At 39.4% G+C, this 17366-nt stretch overlaps 1 protein-coding gene across 1 annotated transcript in view; it reads left to right on the top strand.

The window, feature by feature from the left end:
* The window catches only part of FBLN1 (fibulin 1), a 37571-nt gene that overhangs the window by 2331 nt on the left and 17874 nt on the right, over positions 1-17366 (top strand). The window contains exons 2-5 of the mRNA XM_074166511.1: positions 5384-5519; positions 11599-11770; positions 14274-14333; positions 16524-16625. Of these exons, the coding sequence (XP_074022612.1) occupies positions 5384-5519; positions 11599-11770; positions 14274-14333; positions 16524-16625 (470 nt within the window). The remainder of the gene's footprint in view (positions 1-5383; positions 5520-11598; positions 11771-14273; positions 14334-16523; positions 16626-17366) is intronic.

Genomic DNA, 17366 nt, shown 5'->3' with positions numbered 1-17366 from the left:
GCAGATTTGATGAAGTTACTGAGGTAAAAATGATTTTGTGCATTTACGTTGCAAAGACTGTGCAACGCAGAACAGATTGGATGTGAGTACTTTCCCCAACATGATTATAAGAATTTACATGCTGTTTTTGAGTCCTCTGCTTAGAATAGTAATAACGGCTTCTCAGATTCAGTCCTTCCCTCAAAGCAAGCCCACTGCTAGTTTCTTTTGCTTTGCTTTTGTTTGTGTGAGAAACAAGCCGCCTTATTGAATTAGAATTGCACCCCCTTGGCCTTTTCCCAACCATTTAAAGCACAGTCGTAATAATCAAGAAGGGTTTCCACACAGGCACTGACATGCTCATATGTTCTGTGCATCCTAGAAACAAGCTGACAGCTCTGGGTTTCACCATCTTTTAAGGATCCTTCCGCCAAAGTCTCTTGTGGTTCTTAAGGGACTTGCCATCTGTGTGAGCATCACTTATCATAGAATAGCAGGCTGGAAAGGGCCTCAAGGATCATCTGGTCCAACCTTTCTTGGTAAAAATATGCTGAATATGGTACAGTTCAAAGTGCAGACGTGCTAACTTTATTGTCCTGCTCCACAGGTGAACCAGCCCTCTGTCTGAAGTTCACATGAATTTGTAAGGTCTACCTGGCTACTGTTATTCGGTTGCATTTAAGTTGAAACAGGGCTTCTGGCTCAATATCCAGTCATTTCTGCAATCTCTTATTGTGGTTGCTTGTCCCACAAATAAGTATACCTCATTATATTATCACTCAGGACAGTGACAGTATTTTTCTCTGTGTCTACATGACTCAGTAAATATGAGTGTAACATTTTAATGAATAATATCTTTGGCTGTCATAACAGCAGCTTTTTGCCCATTCATCCATTTTCTTGTGATGTGGTTAAACTCACAGCAGCTGGAAACAGCTTCCATTTATTTTTGGAACTCAACCTGCCCAGTAAATCTTCTTCCTTTCAAAATGAAGTTTCCCCTGCCCAGAGCTCTTAGCAAGTGAACTTAATTCCTGGGCCAGAAACAGCATATCTCCATATGAGAACTGCATGCCTTTAACACTACGTAAAGTCTTTTCGGAGTTACATTGGGAATAACGTTATTTATTATTAGTGTTGCAAAAATGCGTAAAAGAAGAAGCTACAGAAAGCTCTGCTAGGTGCTGTGCAAAAACAGAACAAAAAAGTGATCTGTGTTCCCAAGCAGAGACAGGTGGCAGCACTTGGATGCACACTCAGGCGGGAACACAAGGACGTGATAAGACAAGAGTGTGTGGAGTGATAGGCACCAGATGCTTAACTGCTGATAGATGTTTATTGATTTATGCCATTGTAAGTCTGGCAAAGCCTGAGATTTCGGACATCAAACTTGTGACACTTGTCTGTCTGAAAAAGCTGTTTAAAGTTATTTTTGGAGAAGTTTTCTTTATTAATTATTACCTCTTCTCTGTAGCCTGCTAAGTGTGCCTCAGTCACTTAAGATTTTTTGCTTCACAGTCAGAGCAATAGAAGAACAATCTGCTGTGTTGTCAGGGTTTTATTGCCACTCGTTTAGGATAACTTGCTTACTTCGCCTTGTGAATAATGTCAAACTCAGTTCTTTCTCTGCCACAATGTTATCAGTATTGTTTCTCTACATAATATATGTTGCCAATATAATTTTACTGTTTACATTCAAGAAACCTTTTACTAAGTAAACGACAAAGTTGTTTAAGGATTGCAGCTGATTAATTTTGAGGTTTGAATCAGTTATTTTTCCTTGAGTCCCTTGTTAATGTATAGCACTTGTTCTAATATATGTATTTTCATTGTTGAGGCACTCTTTATTATTTTCATATTGTTACGTCACTCATATCATGTCACTCATTATACCAGATCTTGCTCTTAATTTTCCTAAGTTCATTTCTGTTGCATGTTAAACTGCAAACTGAAAGGACTAAGGGTGAAAGACCCAGCTTATTTTTGCAAAATAATTCTGGAATGGAACCATTCCCTTTTTAATTTTAATATTTTTTTTGTGAAAGGCCTTCCACTGCGCGCATGAATAGCACTGACATAACTTGAAGACAGGCTAATAAGCAGAAGGAGAGAGGCAGAGGGTAATGAAATTAAGCTGACAAAAAAGACATTGTTTTCAGAGCAAAGTTAAATTTTAATGCTTTTATGGAAAGAAATTTAAAATTACAAACTCTGTGCTGGTTTAGGAGTGTATCATCTGGGAAGGAGAATAATAAATGTGAAAGGAATGTGGAGGTAAACGGACATGTAGCTTTTCAGCTGGAAATTTATTCCATAAAAATCTGTAACATTGGTTAAATTTTAACAGAAGGTAAAAGTGAGAATATAAACTATGATTTCTTAACTTTATTTATAATCCAATTACGTAGTAATGAAATAACTTGAATTTTAGATCACCGCGTGCAACAAAGAATAAGGACTTTTAAAATGTCTGAGTGACTTCTGTTCATTAGTGAGCCATGACTAAAACTCATCTTTCAGAGAAACCAGAAAACGCCTGATTTTATTTGAAATAGCCTGACTGAACATCAGTTATGAGGCCTTATGCTCCTAGAGATTGTGTCCTTCGTGTTATGATATTTCAGTTATATTGTAAATACCTATTTATTTCAATAAACTTCTGTTGCACTGTTTTAACTGAAAATCAGAATGTGGCAGATAAGGAAGAATATGGCTTTTTTAATTATTAGGAGTAGTAAAATAAAAACCTGGCAGGAAAGTACTCCTCTACTTTCTCTCTTTTTATAGACCAATATTGTAAGCTGTCCGTGGACATGAAGTTAGTAGGAATGCTACACAGGAAGAGTTGAAAAGTTTTACATGAAGAGACAACTCTAGATGTCCTATTAGCCATTACAGTTGTCTCCTTCACTCTGCTGTGAAGTAGAGAGTGGGTATGTATTATGTTAGAGTCTAAGCCAGGGAGACACACAACTTAGCAAAGGCAGGGAGAGATGCTCTTCATCTCAAAAGTCTTGGACTCTGATGAGCTTGTGGTGGCAAGCTCTAGCGACCATCAGCACGTGGGCTGGTGTGCAAAGGGAAAAGGATGGTCAGCTGGGCAGGCTAAGTTGCAGCCAGAAGACCAGTCCTGTTCAGTTTTTTCTAGCATTTTTCTCTGCCATCTTTCAGGGTTTTCTACCTCTGTTACAGCCACACCAGTGTTTAGACTCAAGCGATATTTGCTACCAGTGCAACTTCACTGTAGGATTTGGGCAATGAAGTGTGATTTTATTGTTGTTGTTCTGAGAATGAACAAATGGTATTTTAATCTGGCATTCAATTGATGTTTAATTCCTTATTACAGTTGGGGTGGGCCGCAGGACTTACGAATGCAGCTGTGGGAAACATTTTAAGAAACTTTTTTGTTTTGATTGAAATTGCCAATTTGTCAGAGATTTCAAAGAGATGACTGGTATTTGAAAAAAAAAAGCCATACTGGAAATCAAACAGATTTACTGAAAGACTGCTGTTGTTTGTTTGTTTGTCTGTGGCTAACATATCTAGCTCCTCCACAGGACTTGGAGGGCTAAAGGAGCTGGAAAGTCTCAGCTCCCACACTCTTGGGCTTGAAGTTCAGGTTTTACTGGCTTCCAAAGTCCTGACAGTCAGACCACCCCAGAGCTGGGCAGGGAATGGAAATTCTGCTTCAGAGGGAATTTCAGCAACAAAAAAGCTACATATTCTTCCAAACTGGAACTAAATCAAATATCAAAAACTTCAAGTATTCTGCCAAATAAAGTTACTGTCCTGGGCTTAACTTCTTGCTGTGACTTTAGAGTCTATTTTTGTATAATCTGTTCATGAACGTACCTGGGTTTTGTTCCTATGCATTGAAATCTCATAGCTGTTTTTGTCCAAGTGCAAACTGCACAGTCAGACCAGTAAAAAAATCCAATAAATAAGGATCAGGAATCTTCAGGAGTGTAGCTTGACAGCCTTGCCTCACCAATATGCACCAATATCTCACCAGAGATGCAGAATCTGAGCCCAGTACCCACATGTACCCTGCTTTTAGTGGGCTGAACTGGATGGCCTGGCCTTGGAGCTCTGGGAGTTCCTCATGCTCATCCTATGGTCATCGAGAGCAGGGAAGCTCCTCCAGAGGTAATGAATGGGAATCCACCTAGATGGAAGTAGGGGAAGCCAGTACCTCAGCAGTGCATCTAACCCACCCTTCTTCCTTATAATTGCAAAATATTCAACAGTGTAAATAAAGGATTTTTAAGAGTACAGGGCATTGGTTTGCTGAGTATCTTTATGTAATTTTATGTATTTCTAGGTAACCCTTGAAAAGATTTGATTCATCAGATCAAATAACTGAAGTTGAGAAAAAGAATAGGTGAATACTCTTAAGAGCAAAGAGAATACATTCAGTGTTGTTGGTCTGTAAGATGCATAAGATTTCCCATGGTGATGGGTATAAAAGTGCATTTATAAGGTTTTTCCGTGCATTTCTTAGAGCTCTAACATACTGGGCCATGCCTTTTAGGTGCCCCTATTACACTATAAATAGATTTTATCAACTTGGATTGCCTTTGGGATAGTTTCCTTTCCCCTCTAGCAACTCAGCTGCTTTGCATGCAAGTGACAGAAGCAAGAGGAGTGGAGGATTTTAAAGCCTCCTCACACAGATTTTTTTATTTTTTTATTTTTTTTCCACAGGAAGGATTTTTCAATTTATACATTGGAACTGAGATAAAATAGAATGATTTTATGAGCAGTGGAACTAACAAAGCTGAGTTTCCTGCAGATTTTGATCCTGTCTCCACATCTTCCTGGCTTGTAGTATTCTTCTCTCCCTTGTCTTTCTTTGCCTCTTGCTTGCAATACGCTCTGTTTCTCACTATGACTTTCCTTGGTATCTTCGCTTCTCCCCATGTCTCGTTGTCCTACAGGGCAACACTTTGAGCTTCCTTCAGCATGCCCTACATGACAGACTACACTGGCCATGGGATTGCAGATTTTCACTGTGTCCAGGGCCTGAATTCTCCCTTCCACCAGTTGGAGCCAAAACGATTTGGTTCTCACCATCCTCTCTTCAGCTGCCAGCTGTCACAAAACATGCAAGAATGCAAGTCCTGGAGACTTGGAGCCCCGTGCCAAATGTGGTTGAAGTTAGCCATTTGCTTAAAAAAAAAAAGTCAGGACAGACTGCAAGGTAGACAGGCAGTTAAAACTGTATTAAACATACCACCTAGACATTCTGCCTACTCCTAGAGAATGTATTTACTTTGTAACTAACGTGTGCACACAGGAACCTCCTTCCATGGCACTAGTACAAGTGCCAATTGTCAAAATTCAGGTTATCTGTTCTTGACCTATATATGACGTCCTTCTCCTATTGCTTCCATCCTTTTGCCAGCATGACTCAGGTACAGTGCTGCCGCAGCCAGTTGGAGAAGCAGTACTGTTCAGATGGGATTGAATTTGCCAACGTGCGTGAGGAGTGTGACTCACATATTGGTGAAAATTCCACCTGTGAAGCTGAATACTTCAAGGTGAGACATCAGAGCTATTCCTGTTCATCTTTAAGAAATGGTATTGATTGTCTAGATTGGTGTTAAGGATTGATGCTGAAGGTCACCGTACTCAGTTTGATGCACGTAGACAGGTTTTTTCCCCACCTACACCTTCTATCTGTGTTAAGGCTCTCCACTTTGTGCTTCTTTGAGAGAAGCAGTTCCTTGTGGAGTGAAGCAGATTGTCTCGTTTTATTTTAGCAGAGGCAGAGGGTAGAATGCAAAAGGGTGGAAAGTCTTGAATGGGTAATTGGCTAGGAAACTACTTTGGCATGAAGAGAAGACATCAACGCTGTCGGAAGGGATGGGTGAGAAACTCAGATGTGTTTCAGACTTCAGCTTTCATTAGACCTTCATGGCCTAAGGTCAAACTCTGTGGTTTTCAGTATTGGTGGTCCAAAGGCGTAGGACTGAAGTTAATCCTCTTAGTGTACTTATAATTCCAGCTTGTGTACGTGTCCTTAGTTAACATGGCTTTGATTTACAATTGAATAGACATCTCTAAGCTTGTGGTAATAGCATTTGATACTAGAATCAAAATGCCTGTTGTTGGCATCTTTGGTTGTTCTGTGCCCTGCCCTGTGCCTTTATTACTGTCTTTGTCTCCCATTTCTTGAAAGGGAACATATTTGTACCACTGTGCAGAGTGTTTTTGGAAGAAAGTTCCACTAGTAAGATCATGATCTTGACCATGACGCAGGCACAAACAGCTCTGGTCCTACTGTAGGTTTCTTTCAGTGGTGATGAAAATAGATGACAGTGTTTTTAATTCTTCCTGTTGCTCAAAGATGCTGTTTCAGTTCATTCAGTTAAAAAAAAATATATCTACTCTATAGAAGATGGCAGACAATGTCTGACTCGCAAGTTTCATATCTTCAAAATGCTGGCTTGATCATGTTCCTGGCAGTAGGATGGTGCTGATGCCAGGGCTGTGAAGTAATCCACATTCTCGCTGTGGGCAGAAGAAAGGTAACACATGATGATGAGACTGGCACTGTTGGGTTGTCGTAAACTTGTCTGCATGTGCAGCGTGATTTTGTCCCATGGTGGAACGTGTTTGACAGAGGGGACATATTTCACCTGTTGATCACGTCCAGGCTGTGCTCTGCTCCTGACATGGAGATTCCTCTCTGCAGCCTGTAGCATTAGAAGCCTGTCCACCCCAATTGGGATGTAGCATGAAAAAATATTTAGCTCTCTGTGTCAATACTTTGAAGGACTATGAACAAGGACTGTGCTGGTGAGCACTCTGCAAGCTCAAGTGCTTGCTACCAGAGGTAGGTTTATAACAGCAGCACTATTTGAAACACATGCCGTGGGACAGCTTTTAAACAGAATACAACTGTTCAAGGAAACCTACTTTCTCATCAATTGACTGATGTTTCCCTATGTGGGCTTGTCAGTATGAGGAAGAAGAGGAGTTAATGATGGTGTTTTTTAAAACGGCCAGATTTCTTCAAAGATAGCAGGTTTTCATGGTGACGGCTGTATTATTAAATAAAGTGTACTGGGCCTTGATCTCTGGCCCTGAGACTAAATGGCTCAGCACAGCTCATGTCACGCAACTGACGTCTTTCCCCTGCAAAACACAGTGCATGAGGGCTGTTGGGAACATCGCTGGCCTCTGCTAACCCCAGAATATGCTTCAGCATTGTCTGAGGGATGTTAGTTGCCATTGGAGCTTGCTAATATTTAAACATTACAGACGATTGTGGGACAATGCCTGAACCCGTATTCTGTCCCTGTTTAATTTACTGGTATAAACATAGTCAGTGTTATTTAATCTTTGTGAGCCTGTTCTGCCCCTCTGCTCCCTAGTAGGAATATCCTACGCTTAATAACTGTACTGAGGTAGCTGTAGGAGTATCTTTGTAGATAATCTCTTTGATCCATGATGGACATAGATGATTTATGATCTAATATCTGTGAACAATTATGATTTCTTTTGTTGAGTACATTTTTAATCTGATGACCTTGAGATGTACAATTTATCTGGCAATTTTGCCCTGCTGCGGTGAACGTTTCCATTCGGACCAACCCCGGCTTACATGGGCTTGAATCTCATTTTACCTAAGTTGGTTCATTTTAGTTTAGCTTAGGTAGCATGGGAAATCTTTTGGATTCTCTTTGTCTCCTTCAAGGAAGCAGAAAGAGTGATTTAGTAATTCAATTAGTAGGATTAATCGCAGCACTTCGCAGCAAATGAGGCAGCTAATCTTTCTTCTGAATCCAAAACTTGCGATTGGAAAGAAGATAAAAAGACCATATTTTGAAAACACTTGCCTTAGCTTTTACACTTAAAGGCAGTAGGCATAGGTAATAATGGGCATAATTTTACTCCTCCATTTCTTGGAAGCACAGCTTTTCTTGCCTTGAAAAAAGGGATGCAAAATTAATCATTAATCTTTAAAATGTTAATCAAAAGACAGTGATGGATTTCCAGATTTGTTGCTGATACAGGACAAGTAGAAATAGTTTTATGAAACTTTCTACCACAACAGCCCTGTAGAAAGGAGCGAAGCTTGTAGAAATTTGACCTTCTTTAAGGTGCTTGGACACTTTCCTCCAAATTTGTCATAGGTACTTTCTTTTTCCAAAGATTGAGATACAGCCTTATCTCCCCAGTTTTGTCAAGAATACTTTGGTTTTGTATATTAGGTGAGCATGAGGTTTTGTTGCTTTGCACTGCTGAACGTATTTATTTTTTTTTTGTTAAGATCTTCAAAAGTTCTGATAAATTCTGCTGAGTTATTCGTATTTTTTTCAGTCAGTTTTTCATAGCTTCTGCTAGTTAGTCTGGATTTCAGCAAATGAGAGACCTCTTGTGGACAGATACACAAAAGCAATGTTAATACATGGTTCACCTTTCCAGATCTGGTAACTTAAATGATGACGTAAGTAATAAAGAACTGTTATAAAATTTAACTAATTAAGAGAGCTTATTGAGTAAAGGAATTTCAGGTGCTTCCTAATCACACCAAAACTAAATCTTCAAACTTCTCACATGTAATGATTTGTTCCTTTATTCCTTACATCTTTATTCCTTTCTGTGAGAAGGAAAGGTATAAGAGCAGTCGGGGGATCATAGGACTTGAAGTAGGACACAGCTTTCTATCCAAACACGAAGATGAAGGCATGGCTTTGAAGCTGCATGGGCTTTTGCTAATAACAGGGGAGAGGCACAGGAAAAAAAATGTTTGAGATTATTATCGGGATCACTTAAGAAGAAAAGGCTTCCAGGCAGTGAAAGTGTGTAATAACAACTCAATCATTAGGTTGTACCATCCATGAGGTTCTAGCAAATGGGTGAATGGTGATCGCAGCATGCCTCCGGGCAGCTGGCAACCTTTGGAAAATGGCTGCAAACACATCAAGAACTGAACTAATACAGAGTCTAGACTGCACTCCTGACTGAAGGATCAAAGTCTTTCAGAACAGGGTAACCCTGAAAAAATTAGCATGAAAAAGGAAATGTTGAGATTAATCTTACCCAGGATATTGATATTTATCGTGACATGCTGCTTTAAGTCCGAGAATACCAGGGTGCTCCATGAACATGAATTAAACTGGCCTTATCACTGCTGTATTATTACCATTCCACAGTGGGAGAACTGGAAGAAAAGGTGACTTTCCAAGTTCCCAGGTGAGATATGTGGAGATGCATGCAGGTCTACGGGGTCCAGGGTGTGCTCTGAGCACAAGGCCATTCATCAGCTTCTCCACCTTTTTTCTTTAGTTGAAAAGGAAGTGCTAGCCTTTAGGACTGCCAACACGGAATCTTCCAGAGTCAATATTAAAAGCCACTTACCATAAACATCAGTTAAGAAAACATTTGACACTTTCCGGCTCTGGATCATTTTGGCTGTGGTTTAACAACATAAATTATTATCAAGATGTTAAATCAAGATGCATCATGCACAGTTGGAATAAATACAGGTTGGAACAAATGGTTCGATGCATTCAATTATGTTAATGAAGATACAGTTTCTTACAGACGTTGCACGACTTAGCAAGCTCTGTGCTTGAAGATTCACATTAGGTGGAGACAGAGGTCTTTCAAGTTGTGGCTCAACCTGGAAGAAATAAAGAACATAAGGTTATTCAACACTTGAAGAATGGCAAGATCGATTATCACTCTTTAAAAAAAAATCCAGAGAAACTCTGGAACTCCCAATTTGAGCATTGTGTGGCAAGGCAACGAAATAGATTGAGTCAATTCATATGCCTAACAGTAGAAGCCAATGAGGATATCCAGAAGTACATAATGACAAAAATCGGCAAGGATCAGCTGTATTCAGTAACCTAAACAAGATTTGGTTATCAAAAATATGCAAGCTTAAACAATGAATCTTCAGCTCAGTTTTCATTTCTGTCTTGTATTTTATGGTTGTGAAAATTGGAAATCTAACAAAATTATAGACAGATGTTAAAAACTTTGAGAAAGATGCCTCGGGAAAATGTTAGACGTGTTAGAATAAATATTCAGAAATGTTGCAATTCTTGGAAGAGATCACCAAGTATTTATTTCTAAAGTCATCCAGAAAAGCCAGAAAAGATGGAAATATCCCAGACATAATAGTGACAAAATCAGAACATCTGCCATTGGATGGAAGTAGTTGGAGAACCGAGTAAAAAAAGTTGGTAGCGAGGAACCATCCCACCAAACAGTAGTTAATAAGGGAAAACATGTACCTTAACATTATGGTGGGCATGAAAACAACACCCCAACACTGGCCAGGAGGGAAGAGTTCCTGGCATACAGCATTCTGCAGCAGGGAAAGCATTTAGTTGTGTATTTAAAGACAAAGTACAAAATAGCATGCTTACGTACTTCAATATGCTATAAAGTGAAAAAAGATTGAAGAAACAAGAAAAAAGGATTTTATTATTTTACTTTCATGCTGCTCTAGGTTTTAAAAGAACCTTTCATTGCAGTACAGGGAGAGAAACATAAATAATACCTTATAAGGGAAAGCTTAGAATATAGACAGGGTATGCATCTCCCAGTAGTGAAGGAAATTTAACAGTTGCCTTCTGTTCAATAAGTGTGGTGCTTAAAGCACCAAATTACAGAAATTTAGTTCAATGTTTAGTTATTTTATATTCCACTGCTCTGTTTAATGGCGCGGGCTATTTTCTTCAAGCAAAAGAGAGTCTGGAAGAATAATAAAATGAACAATAAAAGCTTAAATCTGCTTTTACATGACAGTGGCAATTGGCAGAAACCAGTTCCAGAGAACCAAACATCTTTGCTGCTTTCTAACAGCAAGGAAGAAAAACTGAATTTTCCTTCCTTTTGAGCAGTGTCCCCTCAATTTAAAATTAAATGGAAAACTCCACGGGATTAACTTGTCCTGTGTTCACTTCTGTGGTGTGTTCCGGGGCTGCAGTTCAGCAGGTCTGGAAGAGGCGGATCACGTTTCATTGCTGGAAGCCATGTCCAGACTGCGATGCTTTTAAATAATGTTTGACTTTGTAGTCTGTTTTTCAGAGCAGGATAGTTTCTCTTTATGACCTGTTAACACTAACCTTGGATGAATCATGTTTATTCGCTTGTTTGTCTGTTAGTTCAGAGAGGGATATTTTTTGCTGGGAAGTTCAGTAGGCAGTTACTTACTGACTGAGTCATGCATTTAATTGATTGTGTCTCAGTTTAACTGAACTGGACCCAAAAGGGAAGCAGAGGTGTTAAGAGTTCCCGCTGTTCGCTGGTGTTTGAAACTGGGCTATGCACGCAGGGAGCCATGAAATTCCATATACGTATGTGGACTGTTCTGGTCCTCCACATCACCCTGCACACACATTCACACATACACAATATTTGTGAGAACTGGATCCAGGTTCTGTGCTTGGCTCTATGTAGGTCACATGCAGAGCTCACTGAACTCAACTACAGATTAAAATGCCTTTAAAAACCAGGAGTTCTTAAAGACATTGCAGAAAGTTTTCCGTCAGTTTGCCAAGGTGAGATAATAGTATTGACACTACTGACAAAATTTGCATTGAAGTGTTCAGGGCTAGGATATGACCTTCTTTTTTTTTTAATTATTTTCAACAGGTATGTTGTTACTGTTGTTTGCTGGGAAAGGCTGCCCAAATTCAAGGACAGAGTTGTGAACCCAACCCGAAGATAGGATACCAGTGTGGAATTGTCTTCAGAGACTGCTGTGTGAAGGGTCAAGAAGGCATTGATGTGTCCATCAGCGATGATGCTCCTAAAAAGGAACAAGGTATTTTATGTTGCCAATTATAAAAGAGCGAGACAAAAAATGATATGGGGTAGAAGGAATGCTTGAACTTTATTTCTTTTGGAATCCTTCTAACTTGATATCTCCTCTGAGTAACTTAATGATGCATGTTTTGGAGCTCATTTTCTTGGCTAGTGATATGTTGTATACCACAGAAGGCTAAAAGAGCTGGAAAGTGGTCACTCAGTTCCTGGTGTCAGAACTTAACTATAAGACTGATTATTTTGGCCACTAATGATCTGATCTTGGAAACTGAGTATAAGCTATTAATTTTTCATAGCATTTTGCCCACTGATAAATTTTTAATTAAAAAGAAAATTGACAAACGATTCTTTTAATTGGATTTAAAAAACAGACGGCCTTTGCTAGCTCTGCAGAATTCAAATGTTGCCTTTTGTGTGAGAAGCAAATGCTCACAAACTGGGCACATTTGAAATGCCTGGACTGTCTGGGAGAACTGAACATTTCACGGAAACATAATACCTGTATTTCTTTTGAAATTATCAGAAGAGAAGGGGATCTAAATAGCAGCAGCTCCTGACACCCTTCTCCATACCTAGTCCACAGAGCTGAAGTGAATGAGTGTGGATGTGCTGACCCTCAGACCTGGGTTTGGGTTTTGTTTTTTTTCTTCACTTTTTCACTTAGCAGGCAGATGTGAAACTGCATAGAAGTCATGCTGTATGGTGTTGCCTCCTTCATGGGCAGTTGAGCGCTGAAAACATGCAGTCTGGCTTGCAGATCACCAGTGACAGATTTTGGTAGACATCATCTTAATCAATCACATAAACTCAAACCCAAACCCCACCACAAAAGCTTGCATTGGTCTGCTTGAGCCAGTGTGTTATCAGACTTGTTTCAGGTCTTTAAACCTGGCTTATGTCCGTGTACACCCTTATCAAGCAAGGTTTAGAAATATCCTGCCAGTTTCTTTGTGTACCGTGTCTTAGCAGGGGAATTGCCCTTGTCCATTAGCACTGGGTGAAGTGACTGGACTGATAGATATCTTGTACATAGACCACTCTGCTAATAACAAAAATTTGCAGACTCAGTGTACCTGCATGACATGAGAAGTCTAGCAACACCTGAAAATCCAGAGTTGTGAGCACAGCATATAGTATTTCCCCACTTACCCTTGTGGGCAAGTGGCACACGTAATAACCATTATGCATATGGTTAGTATGGTTATCATGGCACACATAATAACCATTATGCACTGCAAAGATGGGTCTACGTCAACAAGTAGGGCAGGACAATGTTCTCATCATTAAACTAAGAAACAAGAAGCTGGTTGAACGTATGCCAAATATCACTATCGACAATAAAAATTGCCTGTAGAAAGGCAGGGTAAGCAACATGAATAGACATCTTTGTTAGTTGTGAAGGGGAGATCAGTCTCCTTTTTGTGAGGCAGCTTCTTGGACTAGCACCTTGTGTTTGTGTTATGCAATAGCAAGGCATGGAAGGCATTCTGCTGCAGAGGGTAAGGCAAGCTGACTCCCTGTACGTTGCTTTCTTAGTCACATAAAGAGTAATCTCTGGGACTGTGTCCCCAGAGACCTCTACAAAAAACAGACTTGGGCAAAATGATTTCATTAGCTTCTGTGTGACCAAAATGTACCCCTAGGACTCAGTGTACCAACCCAGCCTTGTGCCACTGCACAAAAATTTGCTTTCACATCTGTGATGTATTACTTGCTTGTAAGTGACCACTGGTTGAATAGGCTTATGGACAGTCACTGAAATAAGGCGAAGCTTCCTATTTAATCACCAGAGTATATTGAGATGTGCTTTCACACAGTTCACTACCAGCCTACCACTTCATCTGCATTCAAAGTAGCGGGATTGGAGGAAGTCCATTAGCTAGTCCTTTGGACAAGCAGTGGCTTCAGGCAGTGGATGTATTCAGCCCTTTTATGTCCTCTGTGTGGAGAGAAGGAACTCTCAGAACACATGCACTTAGCAGAAGTATGATCAAATCTCTGTGAGTTAAGGTATGTGAAGTACATTTGAAAGAATGCCATAAATAGGTGCCCAAAAGTTGGGTGTGGAGTTCTTTTTGGAATGAAGTCTAAATAAATAACTGAGGTTAATCTGATTTTCATTAAAACTGTGAGTACCCCAAGCTACTATAAAGTCAGTGGAAGCCAAGCATGCCTCAACAACACGTCTTATGAAAATGAGGTTAAGCTCTGGTTAAAAGCCTAATGTTAAGAGCCTGGATTTGAAAATCTCAGCCCATATGTAATCTATGATCACAGCGTGACTTTCATATTGAATCAGTCAGATGGAAAATGCCCCATGGCCATGTGCATTTGAATGTCAAATTTAAGCATGAAATAACTGTAAAATATGTAAATAATGCTCTTTAATTTTGTCCTGGTTTTATCCAAAACCCTGGTCTGAGTCCTGTCCCGAGGAGGCAGCTTTTTACTGTGAGAAGAAAAGTGCTTTCTCCTCTAATGCCTATCTCTCCTCCTTCTAGTTGAAATTTCAAAGGAGGAACTAGACCAAGAAGATCCTTATCTGCATGATGGCTGCAGAGGTAAGTCAGGTGACTAGTCCTATTAGCCAGCTCTTTTGTGATTGCCTCCAATAAAAGTGAAGCAAACTTAGATCTAGAGATTAGCCAAAACCTTTTGCCTAGGCTAGTTATGGATAAAAATAACAGAATGAAGATACTTTTCTAAGAAATAATAGGCCATTATGTGATGCCTCAGTAGTTCTTAAATACAAGGGAGGCATTGTCTTCCATAGAGGAGTTCGTCTTACCCAACTGAAGCTTAGACTATACATTTAACTTCTATTTAACTTCCAGTGGGTCATACCTCAGAGGTGTTACCCATTGAACCCATGGAGTACTCTGGATTCTTCAGAAGATGGGGATCCTATATTAAATATGTGCATTCTTTTATTCTCCTCTTGGGATGATCAGGGTGATTGAACTGAAACTTGTTTCCTCTTGAGATGCATCACCTGAAAAAAAGGAAGAGAAGGGGCTATTGTCCTCATTAGTCAGGCTGTTCTGCCTCCTGGGAAGAATGTGTTACTGGAATATTGTTCTGCTAAGTATCCTGATTTATTGCTTGTCACATGTGATTTACATGTCTATAAACTTAAAACAGCAGTGATTTATTATTTTCTACAAGCATTTCATAACTAAGTAATGTATTTAGGATAAAATCAATTTAATAGACTTATATTCCAGTTGAGAGATGATTTACTGTGCTGCGTGTTGTATAGCTATTACACTCTAGAGAGGATGGAAATGTCTGCTAGGTCATTAGCTAGTCAAAGCCAACACTGGCTCTCCTTGTCTCCAGCTGCTAATTACAAGAGATGACACAGAAAAATGTGTTACATATTTTCCTAGTATTATTTCTTTATGTAGTCAGTTGTTGCATTTGTCAGTTAATCAGCTGCCTGCAAGAGACGGATTGGTGTGACTAATTACAAATTAGAGTTTCTGTCTACAGTATATTTTCTGATAAACTTGGCATGCTAGAATTACTTGTGATTTTCCGACCTTCACCAGGGGAAACTTAAATTTCCTAGGCAGTGGAACTTCCAGCAGTTTCTTATGCAGCGCCTTCATGGTGTGTGAGGAAATGAATTCTGTTGTTCCAACACTTCCACGACAGGTTTTCCTGTGGCTGACAGGAGCTCACAGTATTAGCAGAGGTTCAGGAAGCGGTAGCTGTCTATCTCAACCACGAGACTATGATTCCTTCTAATGTCATTCCCTTTGCCAGCATTGTGTACAGAGCTAATTTTCTGTGGTGTATTAATGGATCTGTCCTCATTAGAAGTTGTTGCACTTTAAAAAGTTATTTTAATTCACTCAGAAGTTTAAAGTGTTATAGCTGTATTTGCCCATGTTGATTATGCTTATCTCAAACTTTTTTTAATGCCTATCCTGCTATTCTGAGAAATGGAAGATGACAGGTTCTGTTTGTACTAATACCAATACTCTTACAACAAATAGTTGGAAACATATAACCTTTTCTCTATTTTGAGAATATTAAATGTTTTTAATATTAATTGAATTTTAACAGGATCAGAAGAAGTAAGTTTTCTTAATGATGAGACAAATTTTGTGTAAATTTCCTGTAGTATCCTCTCTTTATGTTTGCCAGAATAACCCCAGCTCTTTCTCACATCCTTTGTGACTCACTGTCTCCTTAGTACCCCAGTAGTAAGTCTTGGTTCTTTTAGGTTCTCTATCACCCTCAGTACCCTCTTCTCCCTTTCGTGTTTCCTGCCTGCTGAGTAGGAAAAGAGCACATGCTGTAGCTAATTCAGGAGTGTGGTCCTAATAATGATGGGCTAAAAATAAAGCCTAATGCAGCCTAATAGTGAAAATGTTTCATTAACTTATGGTGATGCACTTTATCTTCCTTATTTTACAGTAATCACCATACAAAGTTTTAACTTCCTAGCCAAAACCTGAGGAGGTACCTGAACTCATCAGCATTTTCCCTTCAGCTTCTAACAATAATGGGCTATGAGCAACTCCTTCATTTAATTCCTTCTTGTATTCATTTTTAGAGCTAATAGAATCCAGTGATTCCAAACACTTCTTTCAGTGTTCAGCCCTTTCCTTCTTTTGTACACGTGTGTATTTAGTTATCTGCTTTTCTACATAAATCAGCAAGCATCCTGTAAATTAATGGCTTGTTTCAGTTCCTGTGAAGAGCCTCTTTATTATGTAAGACTTGTTAAAATATCCAATTAGGTGGTGGACCTTGCTCTCAGCAGTGCAGAGACACAGGATCCAGTTACGTCTGCTCCTGCTTTGTTGGTTATCAGCTTCAACCAGATGGTGTCAACTGTGAAGGTAAAAGAAATAAAACCATTGCCGTGGTTATCAACATCCTTGTTTTAAAAGAGCAAGAACAGGTTAAAAAAAATCTAGACAGAGAAGATCAGAATAAACTTACGCCAGTTGGGGAAAGTGTTGAGGTAGTAAAAAGTTGATTTAAATGGAGTCTTGGAATAAAAGTTGTGGGAAGATGGAGTTAAGAAAGAATCAGTAGAAGAGAGATGTAAGATTTAGAGTGGAGAAGAGGCAGAAGTTCTTGAATTCATTGTTGTGAATAATACCAAAATAAAATACCTGTTATCTTTTATAATAGTAGATCGCAATTGATAAAGCAGATGAAGTAGAGTTGGATTCTTTAGCTTACTAAGGACACAACTGACAGCATGAAAGTTCTGGGTATTGTGATTGGCATGGGAATAGTCAAGGGGAAAGAATTGTTAAGTTTCTCCCAGAAGAAGAACTAAAGGGACATAAAACAAAATGGGCTGGGATAGAGCTCATCGCTCTTGGCTTCAGACATATGCAATGTAGACTTTTGCTTCTTGAGCTAGTCAGCCTAGACTCCTTTTGTTGCTAACTGAGAGAAAAAAGCACTTCAGGGCACAGTTCATCTTGCCTGTTCTGCGTAGCTGTTCTAGGATTAAAAGTGTTTCTCATCAGGAGTGTCTTTTTCTGTCATTGACTGAAAAGGTAGTCTAGGTAAGTAGCTCAGATACAAACTTCAGAATATAAAATAGACATTGATAATTGGACAGA

Source organism: Numenius arquata, chromosome 1 (assembly GCF_964106895.1).
Source record: "Numenius arquata chromosome 1, bNumArq3.hap1.1, whole genome shotgun sequence".
Classification (NCBI taxonomy): domain Eukaryota; kingdom Metazoa; phylum Chordata; class Aves; order Charadriiformes; family Scolopacidae; genus Numenius; species Numenius arquata.
Note: the sequence above shows the minus strand (reverse complement) of the source record. Positions and strands in the feature narration are given on the sequence as shown.